The following is a 20,824-nucleotide window of genomic DNA, read 5'->3' on the forward strand; positions in this document are numbered from 1 at the left end:
AAGGGAGTCTCCACTGAGCTCTGCTCAGCTTTCCTGTATTTCTGGATTATTTCCACAAATTTTCTCTCAGAATTTATTCTCTGTGAGGGGTTTTCAGTTCACCATGGCTAATACTCCAAAAAAGGGGCTTTTTAGACCTTGTGCCCCTTGTGGCAAAATGAGGCTTCATGTAGATGACAGGCATGAGGACTGCCTTTATTGTCTCTACCCAGACCACTCCGCTAAGGATTGTAAAGTCTGCCGCACTTTTTCTGCTAAAACTCTCAAAGACAGAGAGGGACGTCTGTTGATATGGCTTCAGAGACTGAAAGATAAGGACCAGGCAGTCTCTTCAGGTGAGAGTGAGTGTTCCATCAGGAGTGCACATTCCTCTCCTTAAAGGCCTAGAATGACATCCCCAGGACCATCTTTGGAGCCACCTCAAAAGAAGGCGCCCAAGTTTTCAGAGGTTCATTCAAAGGCCGTGGCTGTGAAGGTTTCTCTTCAGGATTCTACTCCTACCTTCAAGAGACCTTTCACGACGTCTTCAGCTCTGCCTGTGACAACGTCGACAGCAACTATCTCCACGTCGGTGGCGTCATCCTTGTCATCTACGTCGACATCCACTACATCCTCGTCGTCGACAGGTAGGTCTGTTTCTTCTATCATTATGATCAAGAAATTGTCGACGATGCCACAGTCGACAAGCTCTTCCACGTCGACGAAGTCAAAATCGTCAAAAGCTCCATCGGCGTCGACGAAATCATCATTGTCGTCGCCGAAAATCTCATCGACAAGGACAAAGGCTCCACCGACCTCGACAACAATATCGTCGATGAAGTCGTCGGCGTCGACGAAGAAATCACCGTCGACGACGCAACCGTTGACGACAACATCGTCGACGACGGCATCTGGATTGATTGTCGACGTTCCTCCGTCGACGACCACCCCGTCGACGAGCTCGACGACGATAGAGTCTCCTACCTTGAAGTATACATACACGCACTGTAAGGTTACTAAGCGTACTCTGACGTCGGAATTGACTCCAGGCACTTCCACCTGCTCATCTACTGGACACTGAAGACTCTGATGAGGGCTCTATGTTCCAAACAGCAACCAGCTCATCTGAGTTGAACGTAAAAATTCATGAAAGTTCAGATTGTGAAGACCAAGAACAGGACGAAGTGGAATACCAGGAGGAATACCAGCCTCCTCCTCTTCCACGACTTATGGTGTGTCTTCCGTATCCATAGTGACAGATCTACAGTTCTTGATTGCGGACTACAAACAAAGGTTTCCCTCCACTCCTCCTCCACCACCAGTAGTGTCACCTCCACCTAGACCTCGGCCTCCACCTCTAGTGCTTCAGCCAGATCCTGCTCCTTCGCGTCCTCCACCATCCTCAGATGATGAAGAAGAAGAAGAGCAACAGCAAGAGGAAGGGGGACTCCAGGACTCACATGACGAATGGGATGACTACGTCATTCCGTGTCCAGCAACCCCTGTACCAACGCAAGCAGACTCGCCCCCGGAAGACATTGGATGATTCCATAATATCTTGGAAAGGGCGGCGTTGCGCATCCACGGGGTTCCGCCAGCTAGCGGGAGCTGCGGTCCTGAGGCGACAAGGTTGGCTCAAAGCAATGTCTTTCCGATCTGAAGTGCAGACTAAAGTGCTAGACATGCCGTATGATGGCCAACTTCTGTTTGGACAACACATTGATGACATGCTTCAAGGTATCAAAAAAGATACTGATACAGCAAAGGCACTGGGTACCCTCCAGTATAAAAATCCTCCCTATCGGGGCTCCAGAGGGAGAGGTCAATCAACAAGAGTTGACTTTCAAGGGTACAGATCCTCGTACAGCTCAAATCAGCAGTATAAACCCCAGTATCAACAGAGACAACAAACAACAACAGTCGTCCTACAATAAGTCTTCCTTTCGTGGTCGAGGAAGAAAGAAGGACACAGCTAGAAGACAATGACTTCTCTCTGCCACATGTCTCCGCTTCTTCTCCGCCTTGCAAAGTTGGAGGAAGAATTTCATCCTTCCTACACAATTGGAGACAGATAACAACGGATCGGTGGGTCCTCCAACTTGTTAAATTCGGACACTCTCTGGAGTTTGTGGAAACACCTCCTCAAAATCCTCCACGCCCAATGCAACACAAGAATCTACATCTGCTGCAATTGGAGCTCTCACTAATGCTGCAGAAAGGAGCGATAGAAAGAGTCCCCCGTGGTCAGAAGGGCAAGGGGTTCTACTCCCGATTCTTCTTAATTCGAAAGAAGGAGAAAAAATGGAGACCTATATTGGACTTAAGAGATCTCAACAAATACCTCAAAAAACAGTCATTCCATATGGTGTCCATCCAGGAGGTACTGCAACTCCTCAATGCGAACGACTTCATGGTGTCTTTATACCTTCAAGATGCTTACTTTCATATACCGATCCACAGGAACCACAAGCAATACCTCAGGTTCGCTGTGGCTGGCAAACACTACCAGTTTCGTGTATTGCCCTTCGCCCTGAAGTTGGCACCACGCATTTTTACAAAATGCCTGTCTCTAGTAGCAGCGTACCTCCGGCAACAACATCACCAAGTCTTCCCGTACTTAGACGAATGGCTCATCAAGGCACCTACTTTCACAGGCGTGACCAAGTCCTCCAACCCCTGTCTTCAACTTTTCAACGATCTGGGCCTTACTCTCAATCAAGAGAAATCCGGCCTTCAGCCTTCCCGGCGTCTCACTTTACTAGACGCTGTCCTAGATACAGCTCAGAAGAAGGCATTCCCTTTGCAGGAACGTCAATCCAAGCTGACATCTTTGGCCGCCCGGATACAAGCCAAAAACACCATCACGGTGCGCCTGTACAAATCCCTGCTAGGGATGATGTCCTCGAACATCCTGTTAGTTCCACACTGCCGCCTTCATATGCGTCCCCTTCAGGACGCGCTATCCACTCAATGGATCCAATGTACAGGATCATTCGACGATGTAATCCGAGTGACTCCTCCCATGGTCCAAGCTGTACACTGGTGGATTCGCCCACAGAATCTTATGCAGGGTCTACCTTTCCTACTTCCAGTTTCGCCACATGTGATAACCACAGATGCGTCCTTAGAAGGATGGGGTGCGTTCCTTCAGAAACTCCAGATCAACGGACAGTGGTCCCCTGCAGAGAGAAAACTGCACATAAACCTTCTCGAGTTAAGAGCAGTTTGCCTGGCGCTTCAAACATTCCTGCCACGGGTCAAAGATTCCCCAGTGCTTGTGAGAAAAGACAACACCACCACAATGCACTATATAAACAAGCAAGGGGGGACTCGCTCTCTGACGTTGTCTCAAGAATCTCAAAAGATTTGGAACTGGCTACTTCTAAACAAGATTTCCCTTCGGGCGGAATACGTCCCAGGAACGGAAAAAGTCCCGGCAGACTCACTGAGCAGACAACGCTCTGTATGCCACGAGTGGGAGCTAGACCAACAACTTCTCAACTCCATATTCTCCCGATGGGGCAGGCCTCACCTAGACCTGTTCGCGACCAAACACAATGCAAAATTCCAACATTACGCAAGCTGTCATCCCCAGAAGAGATCTCTAGGGAATGCATTTTCGATTGCATGGTGCAACATCTTTGCATACGCATTTCCTCCATTTCCCCTGATTCCCAGGGTCCTCTGGAAACTGAAGGTGGAACATTGCACCCTGATCTTGATAGCCCTAGCGTGGCCGCGCCAACACTGGTTTACAGAGCTTCATCTCCTATCGCTCAAACCGCCGATCCCATTCAAACCGTGCCCAACTCTCCTCACGATGAACCACGGGCAAGTCCAGCATCCGGATCCAGCATCTCTCAAATTATCGGCTTGGCTCCTGAGTTCAGAGAATTCCAAAACTTAGACATTCCTCAGGAATGCAGAGTGGTCTTAGCCCGGGCTCGGGTCGACAGTACCAACAAGACGTATTCCCTGAAATGGAAAAGGTTTTGTATATGGTTTAAAGCAAACAACATACACCCTTTTTCTTCGTCACCTGCACAAATTCTGCCTTACCTTCTTCATTTGGCAAACTCAGGGCTGGCCCATTCTTCAATAAAAGTTCACCTGGCGGCCATATCTCATTTCAGACGTTCCTCGTCTGGTGCTTCCTCTGGTCCAGCAGACTTGTTAAACAATTTCTGAAAGGCCTGTTCAGGACGTTCCCTCCGGTGAGGACTTTACCGCCTACCTGGCAGCTAAACATTGTGCTTGCTCAATTGATGAAACATCCCTTCGAGCCAATACACAAAGCTGACATCAAATACCTTTCCTGGAAAACCCCTCTCTTACTAGCACTTACATCGGCAAGGTGAGTAAGTGAACTCCAAGCCTTCTCCATTCAAGACCCTTTCCTACAGTTCAAACGGGATAGAGTGATTCTAAGGACTAACCCTAAGTTCATTCCTAAGGTCCCATCTAACTTCCACCTTAACGAACCTATAGTCTTGCGGACTTTCTTCCCAAATCCACTTTCCGCAGCAGAGAGGTCTCTTCACTCTCTAGACCTCAAACGTTGTCTCAAGTTCTACATCCACAGAACAGAACAATTTAGGAAATCCAACCAACTCTTTGTTGCCTTTAGCAGACCTAGAAAAGGTCTTCCATTGACTAAGCAGAGTATTTCACGTTGGATCTCTGCAGCTATTGCTTTCTGTCATCAACAAGCAGGACATCCTCTGCATTCCAAGGTTCGGGCTCATTCCACTAGAGCGATCTCAACCTCAATGGCGCTCTTTGCGGGAGTACCCGTCATTGACATATGCAGAGCGGCGACATGGAAGACGCTGCATACGTTCACCAGGCACTACTGCTTGGATACTGAACTTATAAAAGATGCAGCAGTAGGACAAGCTGTGCTCCGTCATCTATTTCACTAGAGGTGAGCCTTCTTTCTCTCATCCCACCTTCCTACTGTCTACTTGCACATTTCTCTTTTATATGGTATTTTGGTACTTTTTATATTTCACAATTGATATGTTATTATCGAGTGATTTTACATGTTGTACCATTCGAAATGTGCTGGTGATTGCTTGCTACTCTGATTCAGGCATGTGAATCTATGAAAGATACCCCTAATACTGGATAAGAAATGCGTTACTTACCTGTAACTGCAGTTATCCAGTATTGGTATCTCTCATAGATTCACATGCAACCCACCCACCTCCCCTGGAAGGGCTCACCTTGGCTCTCTCAGTAGGTACTACTTAGCACTGTGCTTACGAATATCTGAGGGACTAGGGCTCCTTCCAGGAAGGTTCTAGAGGCTGGTGATAGTTGATTGGCTCTTGGCCAAATTTTGGCCCTTTTTTACAAAAGGACATGGATATGTTACTAATGAGAGGCCTCTGGCCTATTGCTATGTATATGTCTATATGACATTACACTTTTTATGTACCGGGGACTCCCACCCCAACGACGGGGAATGGTTCAGGCATGTGAACCTATGAAAGATACCAATACTGGATAACTGCAGTTACAGGTAAGTAACGCATTTCTTACAATTCCAACAGCCGTTTTTCAGCTCTCTGAGACCGAGGCGAAGCGGCAGTCCAAATCGTACATCGTACTTACTCGGTCGGTATTCGGATCCATTGCACGGCACGATTCGGCTACGAATGAGTCGTACGGAGAGGTTTGGGTTCCGTAACCAATTCAGTCGACACGTGCACGATCTTCCCATTATACTTGGTAGTACGGGCCTGTGTACGATTCGGTCGAAAACAAGGGCTACAAATTGGATCCGGGAAAGTCAAATCCCACTGGCATAATCATAAGTAGGTCTTAAAATTGCCTCTCACCTAGCATTGTAAAATGTGTTGTGGGGGACTCTGTGATATTTCATGAAATGTCGCAGATGCTGTTTGTGATTTAAGTGCCCCTATGGTACCTCCTAGAATCTGTTTTTTGAGCAGATTGTATGACCCCAAGAAGCTCTTAGCATTTAATTTTTTTAATTATATTATTTTAAATATTAGTTTATTTATTTGTTTGAAATATATATATATATATACATGTTTATATTTTTTTACATATAAAAGATTCCCTTAAAATGTATGTATTAATAATTTAAATTCATAAACCAAATGTAGTTAGACATATATTATTCAATACTAACATAAATATTTATTAGCAATTTTTTTATAGTTTGTTAAAACTATTTAATATGCAATTAAATGTATTTAACTTTCCACAACATACACATTCAAAATATACACCATACTCCTGAAATGTAAAATTAAATAAATGCATAATTGACACCATAAAATATAAAACTTTTATTTAAATGAATTCTAAATATTCATAGCTTAAAATTGATTTAGTTCCCAACCTATACCCCTACAGACCCCACATCCCACACCTATAAAATAAAAAAAGTACACAAATAGCTTAAATAATGATAAAATAATTCATATTAATAAAAAAACAATTATTTACAATTAAATAACTGCCAAAACTGTACATTCATAAATCCCACAACTTACTAATAAAAAAATAAACTAACAATATTAACATAATTAATGGTCAATTAATTATTTAACATTAATTAACAATTAATTTAACGTAATATACATCCCACCCTCTACCACAATATCCCCCAGACCCCCTATATAAAAATTAATTTAAAAAACATTGTTTACAATATTAACATAATCAAATCCAATGAAATAAGTAATATTAATTAACAATAAAAAAGTCCTATACAATTAACAAAATTAATCATTAATTAAATAATATTTTACAAAAAATAAACATTAATTTATTATAATTAAATTACTTTCCACCTTATACCCCTATAAATCCACAGCCCGCCACGGTACAAAAAATAATATAAATTACTTTAAACATTTTAAATAACTACTACAATTTTAACAAATACATTAACAAACATAAACAATATATATTTATTTTTTTTCGGAGTTTTATATAGCGTGAACTAGAACCGAACCTAATCAGTTATCAGAGCGCTTTACATAGCACCAGTTATGTTACATGAGGACACACTTTAATTTTTTAGGCACGGGGAGATTAAGTGATTTGCCCAGTTTCACAGGGGGTTTTTGGCGTTGTTACCGAGACTCGAACCCGGATCCCCAGGTCCGAGGTCGAGCGCCTTAGCCGTTAGGCCAACCCCTCTCTCCATATTAAAAAAAATAAATCACACCATATACATATAAAATATATAACTAAATATATATACAAATAATAAAAATCGATATTAGTTACCTTAAATTCGATATTCTTGACAACAATATTCTGGCACTCAATGTTTCCACTCCACAATATTTTTAACTCAATATTACTGTCACTTGATATTTTTTACTCAATATTCTGCCTCACCACCCTGGAGGGCACAGTAGGGTATGCACTAATGGCATTTAACTTCCAGGTTCTGGGTACATTTTGTACCATATACTAGGGACCTATGGCAAGTTAAATATGCCAATTAGGTAAATTCAACTATATTAAAAAGGGGCGTACACACACCTTACTACTGCTTAGCAGAGTTAAGGTGCTGAGAGTTTTACAGCCAGCAAAAACAGCTAGAGTAAAATACGGTAGTACATCACTCAAAAGATAGTAATTTCCTACAATCATATTGAGTCATGTTGTGTGCTTGACTCAGCCCTCTCTTGCTGTAGTGCAGCAAAAGGTGTATTATTTTGTGCTTTTCTAGCCAACCAATTTCAATTTTGTATATCTAAAAAAATCTAAAGTTAAACGTTTCACTTAGTTTACATGGAGATGACATTCATGGGCCTATTACGATGTCGGTCTGAGAATCCCTTGACTGACATTGTGGCGATCTCAGGACCGACTGCCTGATTACCATGCGAGTGAACACTATTCGGTCGCAAACTCCCTTTTTTCTTTGGGAACTTGTGCTACGCTGTAAACCGGCCATAATACAGGCTTCCATAAAGAAATGAGTGTGTTTGTAAAACCCTACACCCTGAGGAAGGCACCCCATGGTGCCTGCCTCACAGTGCAGGGATTTACAGGGTGGTGCCCTAGGTAGCCCCTTGGCCACCAACCGTAGGCCGCGGAGGCAAGAGGGCCCTGCTAGGGGCCCCCAAAGTTGCATTCTGACAGCCTTTTCATGTGAGTAATGCCGGTATGGAAAGGCTGATGAAAATCGACATCATAATCCCAACGGCGCAAACGCTGTTCGTAGGGGATTACGGTGTGTTCGACCGGCCAGAAGACTCCAAGAGTCGCTCGGAACCTCATCGGAATGACCAGCTGGTTTACTCTCCGACCGCAGACATCGTAATTCGGCGGTCAGATAACAAACCGACGGTGTCGGTCGGAAAACCTCAGGCCGCGGTTGGAAAGCTTGCGATTAGGGGTCAGAGGCTTTCCAATCGAAATTGTAATCGGCCTCTCAGTGATTTTTCTAAGGATACAGTTGTGTGTGTTATGTACTTCAGAAACATAGTTGCTAGTGGGGAGATCATACTGACCATCCTCTGCTGGATAGTATGAGCAGAGAGACATAATTATTCACTGGGGTTCTGCAGCTGTTCAACATCCCCAAGGACTGATTTTACCCAATAGAAATAGGAATTACATTGTGCAGTTTGCCCGTAAAAGCATAATACATCTGTAGAATCAAACTGCTCCACTCAAGCAGAGTAATGTCTTCTCTAAGTAAACTCCAAAGCTCCAATTCACAAAGATTTTGCTATAGCTTACTTATACTGCTAGAGTAAGACACATCTAGTCAGACACAAATCCTTATGCATTGCGCCACCAATGATTATCTCAAAGGGAATGCTGAAAATGTTGTTTAGTCAATATCCTAGATTAAAAATGGAATAGGAGAAGTTAGACTAAAGTCATGGGCATTGAAAGTTCACGATTAATCTGCACTCAGATTGAAGAAGTCATAAGGTAAGAAGCCTTAATCAATTACAATTCTTTTCACAGATATCAATGAGTGTTACAGTGATACTTTGAATACCTGCTCCAAGACCTTTGGAATTTGTTCCAATGTTGAAGGCTCCTATATCTGTATCTGCAAGCCAGGGTTCCAAGGAGATGGTGTGCACTGTGCAGGTGAGGACAAGAGATTTATGACACTGGTGAAATACAGGGAGGTTTGTCAGATTATCACATACCAAAAAAGGGACAAAAAGGGAAAAATAAAAATATGCAGTAGTTTATTAGAAAAAATATTTGCCAGTTTTAAGGAAAATCGTTGTGCTCCTGCTACCAACGCTTTTATAATCTAGATGTGTGCTTTTGAATTGCTTTAGAACACATGGTAACATATAATGGGCACACTATCTTCTATGATTTGGCCAATGGTTTCGGTGCACCACAGCATCAATATTATGTTTGTTTGTTTACGGTAATGCTGTTTTCAAACTTTTCCAAAACTGAACGTTTCATACATTCAATTCCTTGAATCTTCCCCGTCGTTGAGGTGGAAGTCCCACAGTAACCATGGCCGCCATGGAAAGACCATGACAACCTGGCCTCATGATATGGATGGCGGGGCCTTCCCGGCACCGCCACCATATCATGCCCCAGTTCCACCCGACCGGCATTCGTAACGATTGGCCACCGGCGGAAGAGCGGCAGGCGGACTTTCGGTCCGCCGCGGTACCCCGCCATGATAATATGGCGGGGGTAAAACATGTTGTGATGGAGGGCGGCTCGCCACTACCGGCCGGGCGGGCAGCGGCGAATCTCCCACTATCATAATGACCCCCTTTATCTCTTCGTGTCTAAAAATGAAAGCGTCCATCTGTAATGCAACTGGTGCTCATGAAAAGCACTCATATACCTTTAGGCTGTGTTGGAGCTATATAAACCTCCTCCAAATATAAAAACCATAAGTGGTATAAAGATAAGCATTGAACAGGTAAGTTAAACAAGTGACTTTGCACACGGATTCAGCTCATTTTAGAAAGAGCAAGCTCCAACCAATCAGAGATCAGCTCAGGAATCAACCTTCCCCTCAAGGCCCACCATACCTCTGATTTCTAATCATGTGGTGAAGAAAGACTCCCTAAACTCTGCTCAATTCTTCAATAAGACAAATGCTTTCTCAGCAATCTTTGACCATTGACTGAACTCCAACCAACTCCAATGAGAAGGTAACATATTGGTTGTTATTTACTAACAAAGGACACTGTGTCATAGTCTTTGCAAGTCCTGTGGTAACCTCAGACTCCTCTCTGATGATCCAAATAAGAAATGCTTACATTGTCTGCATCCTGATCATAAGCCAAACGAATGAAAGCATTGCTCTTAAACCTGACTGCTTTTGTGTCAAACTACCAGATTGTTCAGCACAAATTAATTGCAAGCATTGCCTCACAATTTCATCAAAATTCCTCATGGACAGTAAGGCAAGGCTTCTTTTGTGGTCACAGAGCAAACAGCAAAGGAAATTACATTTTCTGGAGATAATAAGCAGATGGAATGCCAGCTCCAACAAGGAAAGCCAACAAAGAGAGACAGGAAGAAGAGGATTCCGTTGGAGAACCTCTGAAAAGAAGTTCAAAGGTTCACAAGAGTAAGAGTCCATCTTGCAAATGAAATGTATGGAAGAGGGCTTCGAATTGCTATGGATAGCAGACCTTCATTTATTCCATTGGATATCTGTTGCGGAAAACCCATTACTACATCTTCTGCCTCAGGTTTATTTTTCTTGAATATCAGTTTGAAATTGGTACTGTAATATTTCATGTCAAACAAAAACTAAAATCAAAATGGAATTTAAGATTACGCTGCTAAGGAGGGCGTAATTATTGAGTGAGGGAAATCACGCTATATACTGAATGCAGAGATGATCCTTGATTGAAAGTTCTCAATTTTCCTGGGTCTTATCAACTTGTCGCTCTCGAGTGAGAAAGGTTCACCATTGAAGGGCATTTATTGTTGCTAAAAGGCGTGAGATGACCGAAAGTTGACACACTAATCAATCACCATTAATTCCACAGATATCGATGAGTGCTCCAATGATACTTTGAATAACTGCTCCAAGGGCAACGGGATCTGTTCCAACATTGGAGGCTCCTATCGCTGTTCCTGCAAACCTGGGTTCCAAGGAGATGGTGTGAACTGCACAGGTGAGGCAGGATACTGACTGCAAATGTTGACAACAATCAAGTTTATTTGCTTTGCATTGACTATTGGCTATTTTCTTTCCTGAATTAAAAGTAAGCATATTCAGACTGCTTCTTATAGCTGCTTTCCTGCTGTAGAAATGTCCTTTTGGCAAACAAGAATGCTCAATGGATAAAACATCTATATTGAGCCACAAACTCTGACATATGTGCTCCCCCCTATTAAAAATACCAATCACCTATAAGTATATTTCATTGTAGATAGATTTGTTCATCTATGTTCCTTGTCAGCTGTCATGTAGATCTGAAAGAGACACGTTAGTATTAGATTCCTTACCTTAGATTATCCCCAGGCGTCAGACTGGATCCGGAAATTTTTGCGTAGCAGTACCCTTGCGCGTCGGTAGGCGTCGTCTGCGGCTCCACGTCCGTCGTCGGCGTCGTGGGCGCCGTGATGATGTCTTCGGAGTACTTAGACGCCACCTCCGCGTGCTGACGTCAGTTCTTCTTTTTTCCGCGCCAGCAAGCGCAGATCTGGAAAAAGCAGTAACCCTAGTCACTTTTTGACTAACTTTTTTGATCCTTTTTGATCCTATTTCGAGTCTCTCGACTCCGACACGGTGCCTTTAGGGATGCCCAGCTTCAAACCTTGTGTCGATTGCGACCGGCTGATGTCGGTCAAGGATCCTCACCTCGTCTGTTTGTCGTGTTTGGGCGTCGACCACGACAACAAGGCCTGCTCCGACTGCCGGGCCCTCTCTTCGAAAGCCAGGCGGGAGCGGTCCAGTAGGCGCCTCGAACTCCGGCAGTCGGCCCCGCGCCGTGAGAGGTCCCGATCCCATGGGAGGTCGAGGGACAGGTCGCGGGCTCGGAGCCATCACAGCTCCGAGAGTAGGCCGCACTCCTCCGGGTCGAAGTTGTCGTCAGGTAAGAGGCACAGGAAGTCCAAGCGGCGTCATCGCTCCTCGGACTCCCCCCGACGCTCGCCCTATGCGGCCGGGGGTTCGGGTGACACAGCCCACGCGGCTCCGTCGGAGTCGCGGGCGCCGCGTGCAGCTCCACACCCTCCGGTCCCTGGGCTGAACGCGACGCAGGAGGAGGTCGAGCGCTTCCTCATGGCCATGAGGAAACTCTCTCCTCCGACGGGCTCCGCGGCGCCTTCGGGCCCAGCGGACCCGTCTGGGGGCCCTAGCGGGTCGGCGACTCCGGCCCCGACGCCGTCGGGTGCTTTGGACCCGACACCGCCGACGCCTTCGGGCCCGACACCGCAGGTCCCCATTATCCCGACACCGCCGGTGCCTTCGGGCCCGGCGCCGAGGGGTCCAGTTGTTCCGACGCCGCCAGCGCCTTCGGGCCCGGCGCCGCAGGATGCTGCTGGTCCTCCTTCGGGATCTGGTTCGTCGCCGGTGGATCTGACGACCTCCCCGGCATCGGACCCTCAGGTGTCGCCTTCGGCGCCGGCCTCGGGCGGCGCCGTCCCCGGTTCCACCTTCGTTCCTGTTTCGGCGTCGGGACGGCCCCGATGGGCGCCGCACCAGACGCCGGTTGGAGAGTTCTCTCTCTACGAGCAGGCCCCATTGGTTGAGAACCCTGAATTTCAGGAGATGGGTGATGAAGAGGACTGGGAGGGGTCTGAGGACCCTCTGACCAGGGAGTGTCAGTCTCATGAGGACTGGACAGGAGACCTTGGGGAGGCCAGTGGCCTGGACACCTCTCCAGACACTGGTTTTGTCTCCCCTCCTTCCGTGGCATCGGAGGAGGGGGCAACTTATAGTGTGGTGCTGATGAGGGCTGCCAAGGCCTTGGGCCTTGAGCTCCCCGTCGCGGCCGTGAGGACTAACCTTCTCACTGAGGTCCTTAAACCGCAGTCAAGCTCGGCCGAGCCTCTGCTGCCTTTTAATGAGGCCTTGACCGACGTTCTGCTGGGCACTTGGTCCAAGCCCGCTACGGGTTCGCCCGTAGATAGGAACATGGCCAGACGCCACCGCCCAGCCCCGGGCGACCCATGTTTCCTGTCCTCCCACCCTACCCCCGAGAGCCTGGTCATCCAGGCCTCCAATTCCCAGACCGCATTCCCGTCCGCTCCCCCGGACCGGGAATCCAAGAGGTATGACCAGTATGGGAAGAAGATCTTCTCATCAATTAGCCTCGGCCTGCGGTCTTCTAACACCGCCTGCCTCTTGGGACGTTACACCCACTCTGTGTGGGATAAGGTCACGGAAGTGCTGCCAGAGTGTCCGTTGGAGGTACGGGCCAAACTCGCCCAAGCCCTTGTGGAGGGCCGGGATGCAGCCAAATATTCCATCTGGTGTGGGCTGGATACCACTGACTCGCTGGGCAGAGCGATGGCAACGACGGTGGCGGTCAGACGCCACGCCTGGCTGAGGTCCGCCAACTTCTCGGCAGATGTCCAGAGCACTCTTATGGACATGCCGTTCGATTGCAGTCGCCTCTTTGGCGACACGGCAGACCATGCGCTTGAGCGTTTTAAGGACTCCAGGGCTACGGCCAAGTCCTTAGGCCTCTCGGGCCAGCGCCAGCAATCGGCTGCCTATCACTCCTTTCGTGGCCACGGAAGGGGTGCGCCCACACGTACAGCCAGCCACGCACCGCAGGGCAATACCCAACGCGGTGGCGGCCGTGGGAACCGCTGTCCAGGTGGTCGGGGGCAGCGGAGAGGTCAGTCCACACATTCCCCCGCAGCATCCGCCTCTAAACCCTCCTAGTCCGTGCTTTCAGGCCCATGTGACGCCAGTGGGAGGCAGGGTTCGCCATCACCACCTTCACTGGCGCACTGTCACGTCGGACAGGTGGGTGCTGCAAATCGTCCGAAGGGGCTACTCCCTCCCCTTCGAGGCGACTCCTCCAGCCATGCCACAGCAGAACCACCGTGTATCGGGGGATCACTTGCGACTTCTGCAGGAGGAAGTTACGGCCCTCTTGGCCAAAGGGGCCATCGAGCGCGTTCCTGGGCCAGAAGTAGGGTGTGGTTGCTACTCCCACTACTTTCTGGTACCCAAGAAGGGCAAAGGGGTCCTACGCCCTATCTTGGACCTACGGAACGTCAACGGCTTCCTCCGGAAGGAGAAGTTCAAGATGTTGACACTGGCTCAGGTCCTGGCTGCCCTGGACCCAGGAGACTGGATGGTAGCGTTGGACTTGCAGGACGCTTACTTTCATATCCCCGTCCTGCCTGCCCACCGGCGCTACCTGCGGTTCATGGTGGGCCACGAGCACTTTCAGTTTACCGTGCTCCCCTTCAGCCTTACCAGCGCCCCACGGGTGTTCACGAAGGTGATGGCAGTGGTCGCAGCTCATCTGCGCAGGTTAGGGGTTTCAGTCTTCCCCTACCTCGACGACTGGTTGTTGAAGGCGGGCTCGCCCCAGACAGTCGTCAGCCACCTCCAGACGACGGCAGACCTCCTGCACCAGCTGGGGTTCTCCATCAATGTGCCGAAGTCACACCTGTGTCCCTCTCAGAAGCCCCTCTTCATCGGAGCGGTTCTGGACTCGGCGCGGTTTCGGGTTTATCCGCCCGAACAGCGTGTCCGGGATATTCAGGCTCTGATTCCCATCTTTCAGCCGTTATCCCGGGTTTCAGTCAGGTTGACGCTGCGGCTTCTGGGGCTGATGGCCTCCTGCATCCTGCTGGTGCATCACGCCAGGTGGCGGATGCGGGCTCTGCAGTGGGACCTGAAGTTTCAGTGGGCCCAGCATCAGGTCAACCTCTCCGACCACGTCCTGATCTCGGAGGGCACTGCGAGACAGCTGCAGTGGTGGCTTACAGACCGCGATTGGGTCAGCGGCAGATCCCTCTTCCTTCCCCAACCGGAGCACGTAGTTGTGACGGACGCGTCCCTCCAGGGCTGGGGAGGCCACATGGGAGAGGCAGAGATCAGAGGCCTCTGGTCTCCGTCGGAGGCCCGGCTCCACATCAACCTGTTAGAGCTACGGGCGATTCGTCTTGCACTGAAGGCATTCCTCCCCTCTGTCCGGGGGAGTGTAGTGCAGGTGTTCACGGACAACACCACCGCCATGTGGTACTGCAACAAACAAGGCGGGGTGGGGTCGTGGATCCTTTGTCAAGAGGCTCTTCGCCTTTGGCAATGGCTGGAACGCCAGGGCGTGACCCTGGTGGCTCAACACCTGGCAGGTTCTCTGAACGCCAGGGCGGACGAGCTCAGCCGTCGGTGCATGATGGATCACGAATGGCGTCTGGACGTGGCGCAAGGCCTCTTTCAGCGATGGGGAGAGCCTTGGTTAGATCTATTCGCCACCGAAGAGAACGCGCAATGTCATCAGTTCTGCTCGTTGGAATTTCCAAGGCGGCACTCGCTCGGAGACGCTTTTCGTCGCGAGTGGAGTTGCGGTCTGTTGTACGCCTTTCCGCCTATACCACTTCTGCCCAGAGTGCTGAAGAAGATCAAGCGCGACCGGGTCCAAGTCATCCTTGTGGCTCCGGACTGGGCGAGAAGGTACTGGTATCCAGAGCTACTCAGTATGTCAGTCGATCCCCCGGTTCGTCTGCCTCTTCAGGAGGACCTTCTGTCGCAGCAGCAGGGGACGGTCCTCCACCCGAACCTGTCCAGTCTCCACCTCCATGCTTGGAGATTGAGCGGCGACAGTTGAGGCCATTTGACTTGCCTCCTGAAGTCTGTAACATCATTCTGGCAGCCAGGCGTCCCTCCACAAAGTCGGTATACGCCTGCAGGTGGAACAGATTTGTGGCATGGTGCACAGCAAAGGCTGTGGATCCACTTTCTGCCCCTCTTTCTGAGGTTCTTCTCTTCCTTCTTTCTCTTGCCCAGCAGGGCTCTGCTCTGGGCACTATCAAGGGCTACCTTTCTGCCCTTTCAGCCATTCTCAGGCTACCTGATCAGCCTTCTTTGTTCAAGTCCCCTATTGTTAACAGGTTTCTTAAGGGCATCACTCACACGTTTCCTCCTGTTCCGTTTGTGATGCCTCAGTGGGACTTGAACCTGGTTCTTACATTTCTGATGTGCGCTCCCTTTGAGCCACTTCACAACTGTCCTCTTCGCCTTCTGACTTTGAAGACTGCTTTCCTGGTTGCCATCACCTCTGCCAGGAGAGTGAGTGAGCTCCAGGCTCTTTCTTGTACTCCACCTTTCCTTTCTGTCCATCCGGACAAAGTGGTGCTTCGTACCAAACCTTCTTTCCTGCCCAAGGTTGTCACGGCCTTTCACATCGGGCAGTCCATCACCTTGCCTACCTTCTTCCCGCCACCGCAACCCTCTAAAGAGGAAGAGCGTCTCCACCGTCTGGACCCAAAACGTGCGCTCTCATTCTATTTGGATCGCACACGCCAGTTCCGGGTGGATGACCAACTCTTTGTTGGTTACGTGGGCGCTAAGAAGGGGAAAGCGGTGCACAAGAGGACCATCTCTCGGTGGATCATCCTGTGTATCCAGGCATGCTACTCCTTGGCTAGGAAGGAACCCCCGGTTGGACTGCGGGCTCATTCTACCCGAGCGACGGCGACCACCACTGCCCTGGGCAGGGGTGTGCCCTTGCAAGACATCTGTCAGGCAGCTACGTGGGCATCGCTGCACACGTTTGCGAGACACTACTGCCTGGACAGTCAAGTCCGGAGGGATGGCTTCTTTGGCCGTTCCGTCCTCCAGGACTTTCTGGTGTGATTATTGGTTCGCAGACCCACCACCGGGGTTGGTATTGCTGGGGTATCTATTCTAAGGTAAGGAATCTAATACTAACGTGTCTCTTTCAGATGCACAAGTTACTACTTGTGTAACGATATATCTGTAAGAGACATTAGTTAGTATTAGATTCCTTACCGACCCACCCATCCTCCCCGTTCTGCGAACCAATATCTAGGGTTAGGGTTGTCCCCTTCAGGGCTCTAGTTTCAATGGCACCAGTGTTGGTTTTTAACATGGCTCTGCGTTTCTGGCGAGGAAAAGCTGTGTCTAAGAACTGACGTCAGCACGCGGAGGCGGCGTCTAAGTACTCCGACGACGTCTTCACGGTGCCCACGACGCCGACGACGGATGCGGAGCCGCAGACGACGCCTACCGACGCGCAAGGGTACTGTTACGCAAAATTTTCCGGATCCAGTCTGACGCCTGGGGATATTCGAAGGTAAGGAATCTAATACTAACTAATGTCTCTTACAGATATATCGTTACACAAGTAGTAACTTGTGCAACACTTCACACTAAGGGCCCAATTCCGATCTTGCTAGGAAAGCCCTATGTACGACTCAGATCCGGAAAGCTTTCTGAGCGAAACGTGCACCGGGAGTCCGAACGAGCGAGTACGATGCAGCCGTATGCTTACAGACTCGGTTTGATCGGACTCCCATTGAACTCTATGGGAGCATGTATACAGAAGTGTACACAGGCTCTCATAGCAAAAGGGGGTGGGTGGGGAAAAGCGTACACCCTGTGGCAGGCACCCCATTGTGCCCACCACTCTGTGCATGCCTGGATCGGGGGGACACATGGGCGCACCCCATGACAGATACAGAGGGCCCTGGGTGAAGTGGAGCCTACTACGGTACCCTGAAATACGATTCTGACAGCCGTTTCAGCTAGTTGAGACCAAGGCAGTCCGAATCATATATCGTACTCACTCGGTCAGTATTCGGCTCCATTGTGCAGCACAATTGTTACGTTATGTTATCATACTAATATTATAAAGAGAGAGCCCAAACCTGTGAGGCGGGTAATCTCAGTAACCACAGCACCAATCACAACACCCAATACAGCGTTGGAAAAGGCAGTTGCAGCAGAAGGACATAGGCTATGCACACGGCCACCATATACATTTTTTAAATTGTTTTTATTAACTTTTCAAGAAACAGTGGTATTCATCATAATCATACAGTGCAAGACATACAATTGTACCGTAGGATACCATATACATTTAAAAGGTAAAAGAACCGTGCCAGCAAAGTAGTCCCTTGTGGGCGTGTCTGCGTTGTGCTGTGGGCGTGACTAACGCTGGAGGAGTGTGGTACGGCCATCACATCGTGGGCTGTGGGCATGTGCTGGGGGCGTGACAAGCACTGGGGGCGTGACAAACGCTGAGGGCGTGTGTCCGTCCTGCATGCCATGTGAGCCGTACATAAAAGCGCCAATTACGTTGCTGCACAGAATCAAGGGGCGCACTGCAGGCATGAGAAACGCTGGGGGCATGTGTCCGGCCTTCATGCCACGTGAACGCAATTGCGCCGCATCAAGGGGCACACTGGGGGCGTGAGAAACGCTGGGAGCGTGTGCTACGTTCTGCCCTTCATGCCATGTGGGTCGTACATTAATCAGAAGATCATCTGCTGTGGCCGTGTGCTGGGGGCATAACAAACACGTTCAGCTGGAGGCCTGGTAAGTAACATTACTGCAGCCTCTCCTGTGCGCTGTTACTGAACTCTCTTATTCAACGAAATTAGACGCGCCTGCTACCATCAAACAGGGCTCTAGCGGGGCTCAGGCGGCGGATCAGTACACTAATTACACGCGCTTGATAACATCAACCAGCGCTGCAGCTGGGCCTCAAGTGGGGGAACACGCGCTGCTACCATCAAACAGGTCTGCATCTGGGCCTCAAGCGGGGGAACACGCAAATGAGCGTGTCTGCGGGGACAATTACTGCAGCCTCTCCTACTAGCTGTCACTGAACTCTCTCATTAAACGGATTTACCCGCGGCTTATTACTCTCTCATTCAACGACATTACACGCGCCTGCTAACATCAACCAGGGCTGTAGCCAGGCTCAGGCGGCGGATCACTACACCAATTACACGCGCCTGCTAACATCAACCAGGGCTGCAGCTGGCCCTTCTCCGTCCCTATTCTAATGAAACAAAAAATGCTGTTTACCGCGAGATTTTAAAATAAATTGCCCTTGCCAAATACACACATTACACACATTCTATTTCATACCCAGACAACGTCGGGACGGGCTGCTAGTGTTAAATATTTGTAAATCGCTCAAATCACCCTGGGGCATCTCGGCGCTAGCTAGGAAATTGTCCTGAGAGATTGAAACAAGGGCCATTGTATTTACAGTTAGATTATTAAAAGAGAAAGGCTTTCAGTTGTTTCCTGAAACTACCATAGGTTGAAATTTTGCGTGAAGAAAGAGGGAGGTTGTTCCAGTATGGCGGTGCGAGAAATGAAAAAGCTCTGCCCCCCATGTGTACGAGGCGAATTCGAGGGACCTGAAGAAAATCCTGAGTGCTAGATCTGAGATTCCTACAAGGGGAATATTTTAGTAGTTTTTTCTGGAAATATAAGGGACCTCTTCTATTCAGTGCGTTGTATGTGAAGCAACAGATCTTGAAAAAGGATCTCTTTTTCACTGACAGCCAGTGCAGTTCCCTTAACAAGGGGGTCGAAGATGCACCTGAAGGACGATTTAAGATCATTCTTGCTGCGGTGTTTTGTACTACTTGGAGTTTGGCCAAAAGTGACTCTCCCACTTCAACCAACAGCATTTCTGTAGTCAAGGCGGCTGATTACCAATGCCTGGACTACTGTTCTGCGGTGGGAGGAAGGCAGATACGGGAGAATTTTCCTAAGAAGCCGGAGACCATAATAGCACGATCTAGTGGTAGCCACAATGTGGTCCTTCATAGTAAGGGTCCGGTCCAATTTTAGACCCAGGTTTTTCACTGACTGTTTAGGGGAAGGGGCCACGCCCAACTGAGCGGGCCACCACTCCTCTGACCAGGTGTCCGATGCTTTACCCATTAACATGACCTCTGTTTTTTCTGGATTTATTTGGAGGCAATTTGCTGACATCCAGTTAGAGATGGCAAGCATACCAGTGGAAAAATGTTTTTTGTCGAGCTCTGGGTTTGGACCGATGGTAAACATTAGCTGCATACCATCAGCATAAGAGATGATCTCAAAACCCAGCCGCTCGACTAACCCTGCCAGCGGAGCCATGTATAGGTTGAAAAGAGTTGGGCTTAAGCAAGAACCCTCAATCAATCAATCAATCAGAGCATTTATATAGCGCACTACTCACCCGGAGGGTCTCAAGGCGCTGGGGGGGGGGTCCGCTACTGCTCGAACAGCCAGGTCTTGAGCTGCTTCCTGAAGGCGAGGTGGTCTTGGGTCAGGCGGAGGTGCGTCGGAAGGGAGTTCCAAGCCTTGGCGGCCAGGTAGGAGAAGGACCTTCCTCCTGTGGTGGCTCTTCGGATGCGGGGGACGGCGGCGAGGGCGTGGCTGGTCGATCGAAGGTGGCGTTTGGGAGCGTAGAAGTTGAGGCAGCTGTTGAGGTATCCTGGGCCTTGGTTGTGTAGGGCTTTGTGTGCGTGGGTGAGGAGCCAGAAGGTGATTCTCTTGTTGACCGGGAGCCAGTGCAGGTCTCTCAGGTGTCCGAAGATGTGGCTGCGGCGGGGGATGTCCAGGATGAGTCGTGCTGAGGTGTTCTGGATCCGCTGGAGTCTCTTCTGGAGTTTGGCGGTGGTTCCGGCATAGAGGGAGTTGCCGTAGTCCAGACGGCTGGTGACGAGGGCCTGGGTGACCATCTTCCTGGTCTCGGTGGGTATCCATCGGAAGATCTTACGTAGCATGCGCAGGATGTTGAAGCATGACGAGGAGACGGCGTTGACTTGTCTGGTCATGGAGAGGGAGGAGTCCAAGATGAAGCCCAGGTTGCGTGCGTGGTCTGTTGGTTTGAGTGCACTGCCCAGGGCGGGGGGCCACCAGGAGTCGTCCCAGGCGGAGGGTGAGGAT

At 49.1% G+C, this 20,824-nt stretch overlaps 1 protein-coding gene across 1 annotated transcript in view; it reads left to right on the forward strand.

Annotated features, from left to right (window-relative positions):
- Nucleotides 1–20,824, forward strand: part of LOC144792796 (uncharacterized) — an 844,113-nt gene that overhangs the window by 336,221 nt on the left and 487,068 nt on the right. Inside the window, exons 36-37 of the mRNA XM_078667999.1 lie at nucleotides 8,953–9,081; nucleotides 10,977–11,105. Of these exons, the coding sequence (XP_078524125.1) occupies nucleotides 8,953–9,081; nucleotides 10,977–11,105 (258 nt within the window). The remainder of the gene's footprint in view (nucleotides 1–8,952; nucleotides 9,082–10,976; nucleotides 11,106–20,824) is intronic.

This window comes from Lissotriton helveticus, chromosome 11, assembly GCF_964261635.1.
Source record: "Lissotriton helveticus chromosome 11, aLisHel1.1, whole genome shotgun sequence".
Classification (NCBI taxonomy): Eukaryota; Metazoa; Chordata; class Amphibia; order Caudata; family Salamandridae; genus Lissotriton; species Lissotriton helveticus.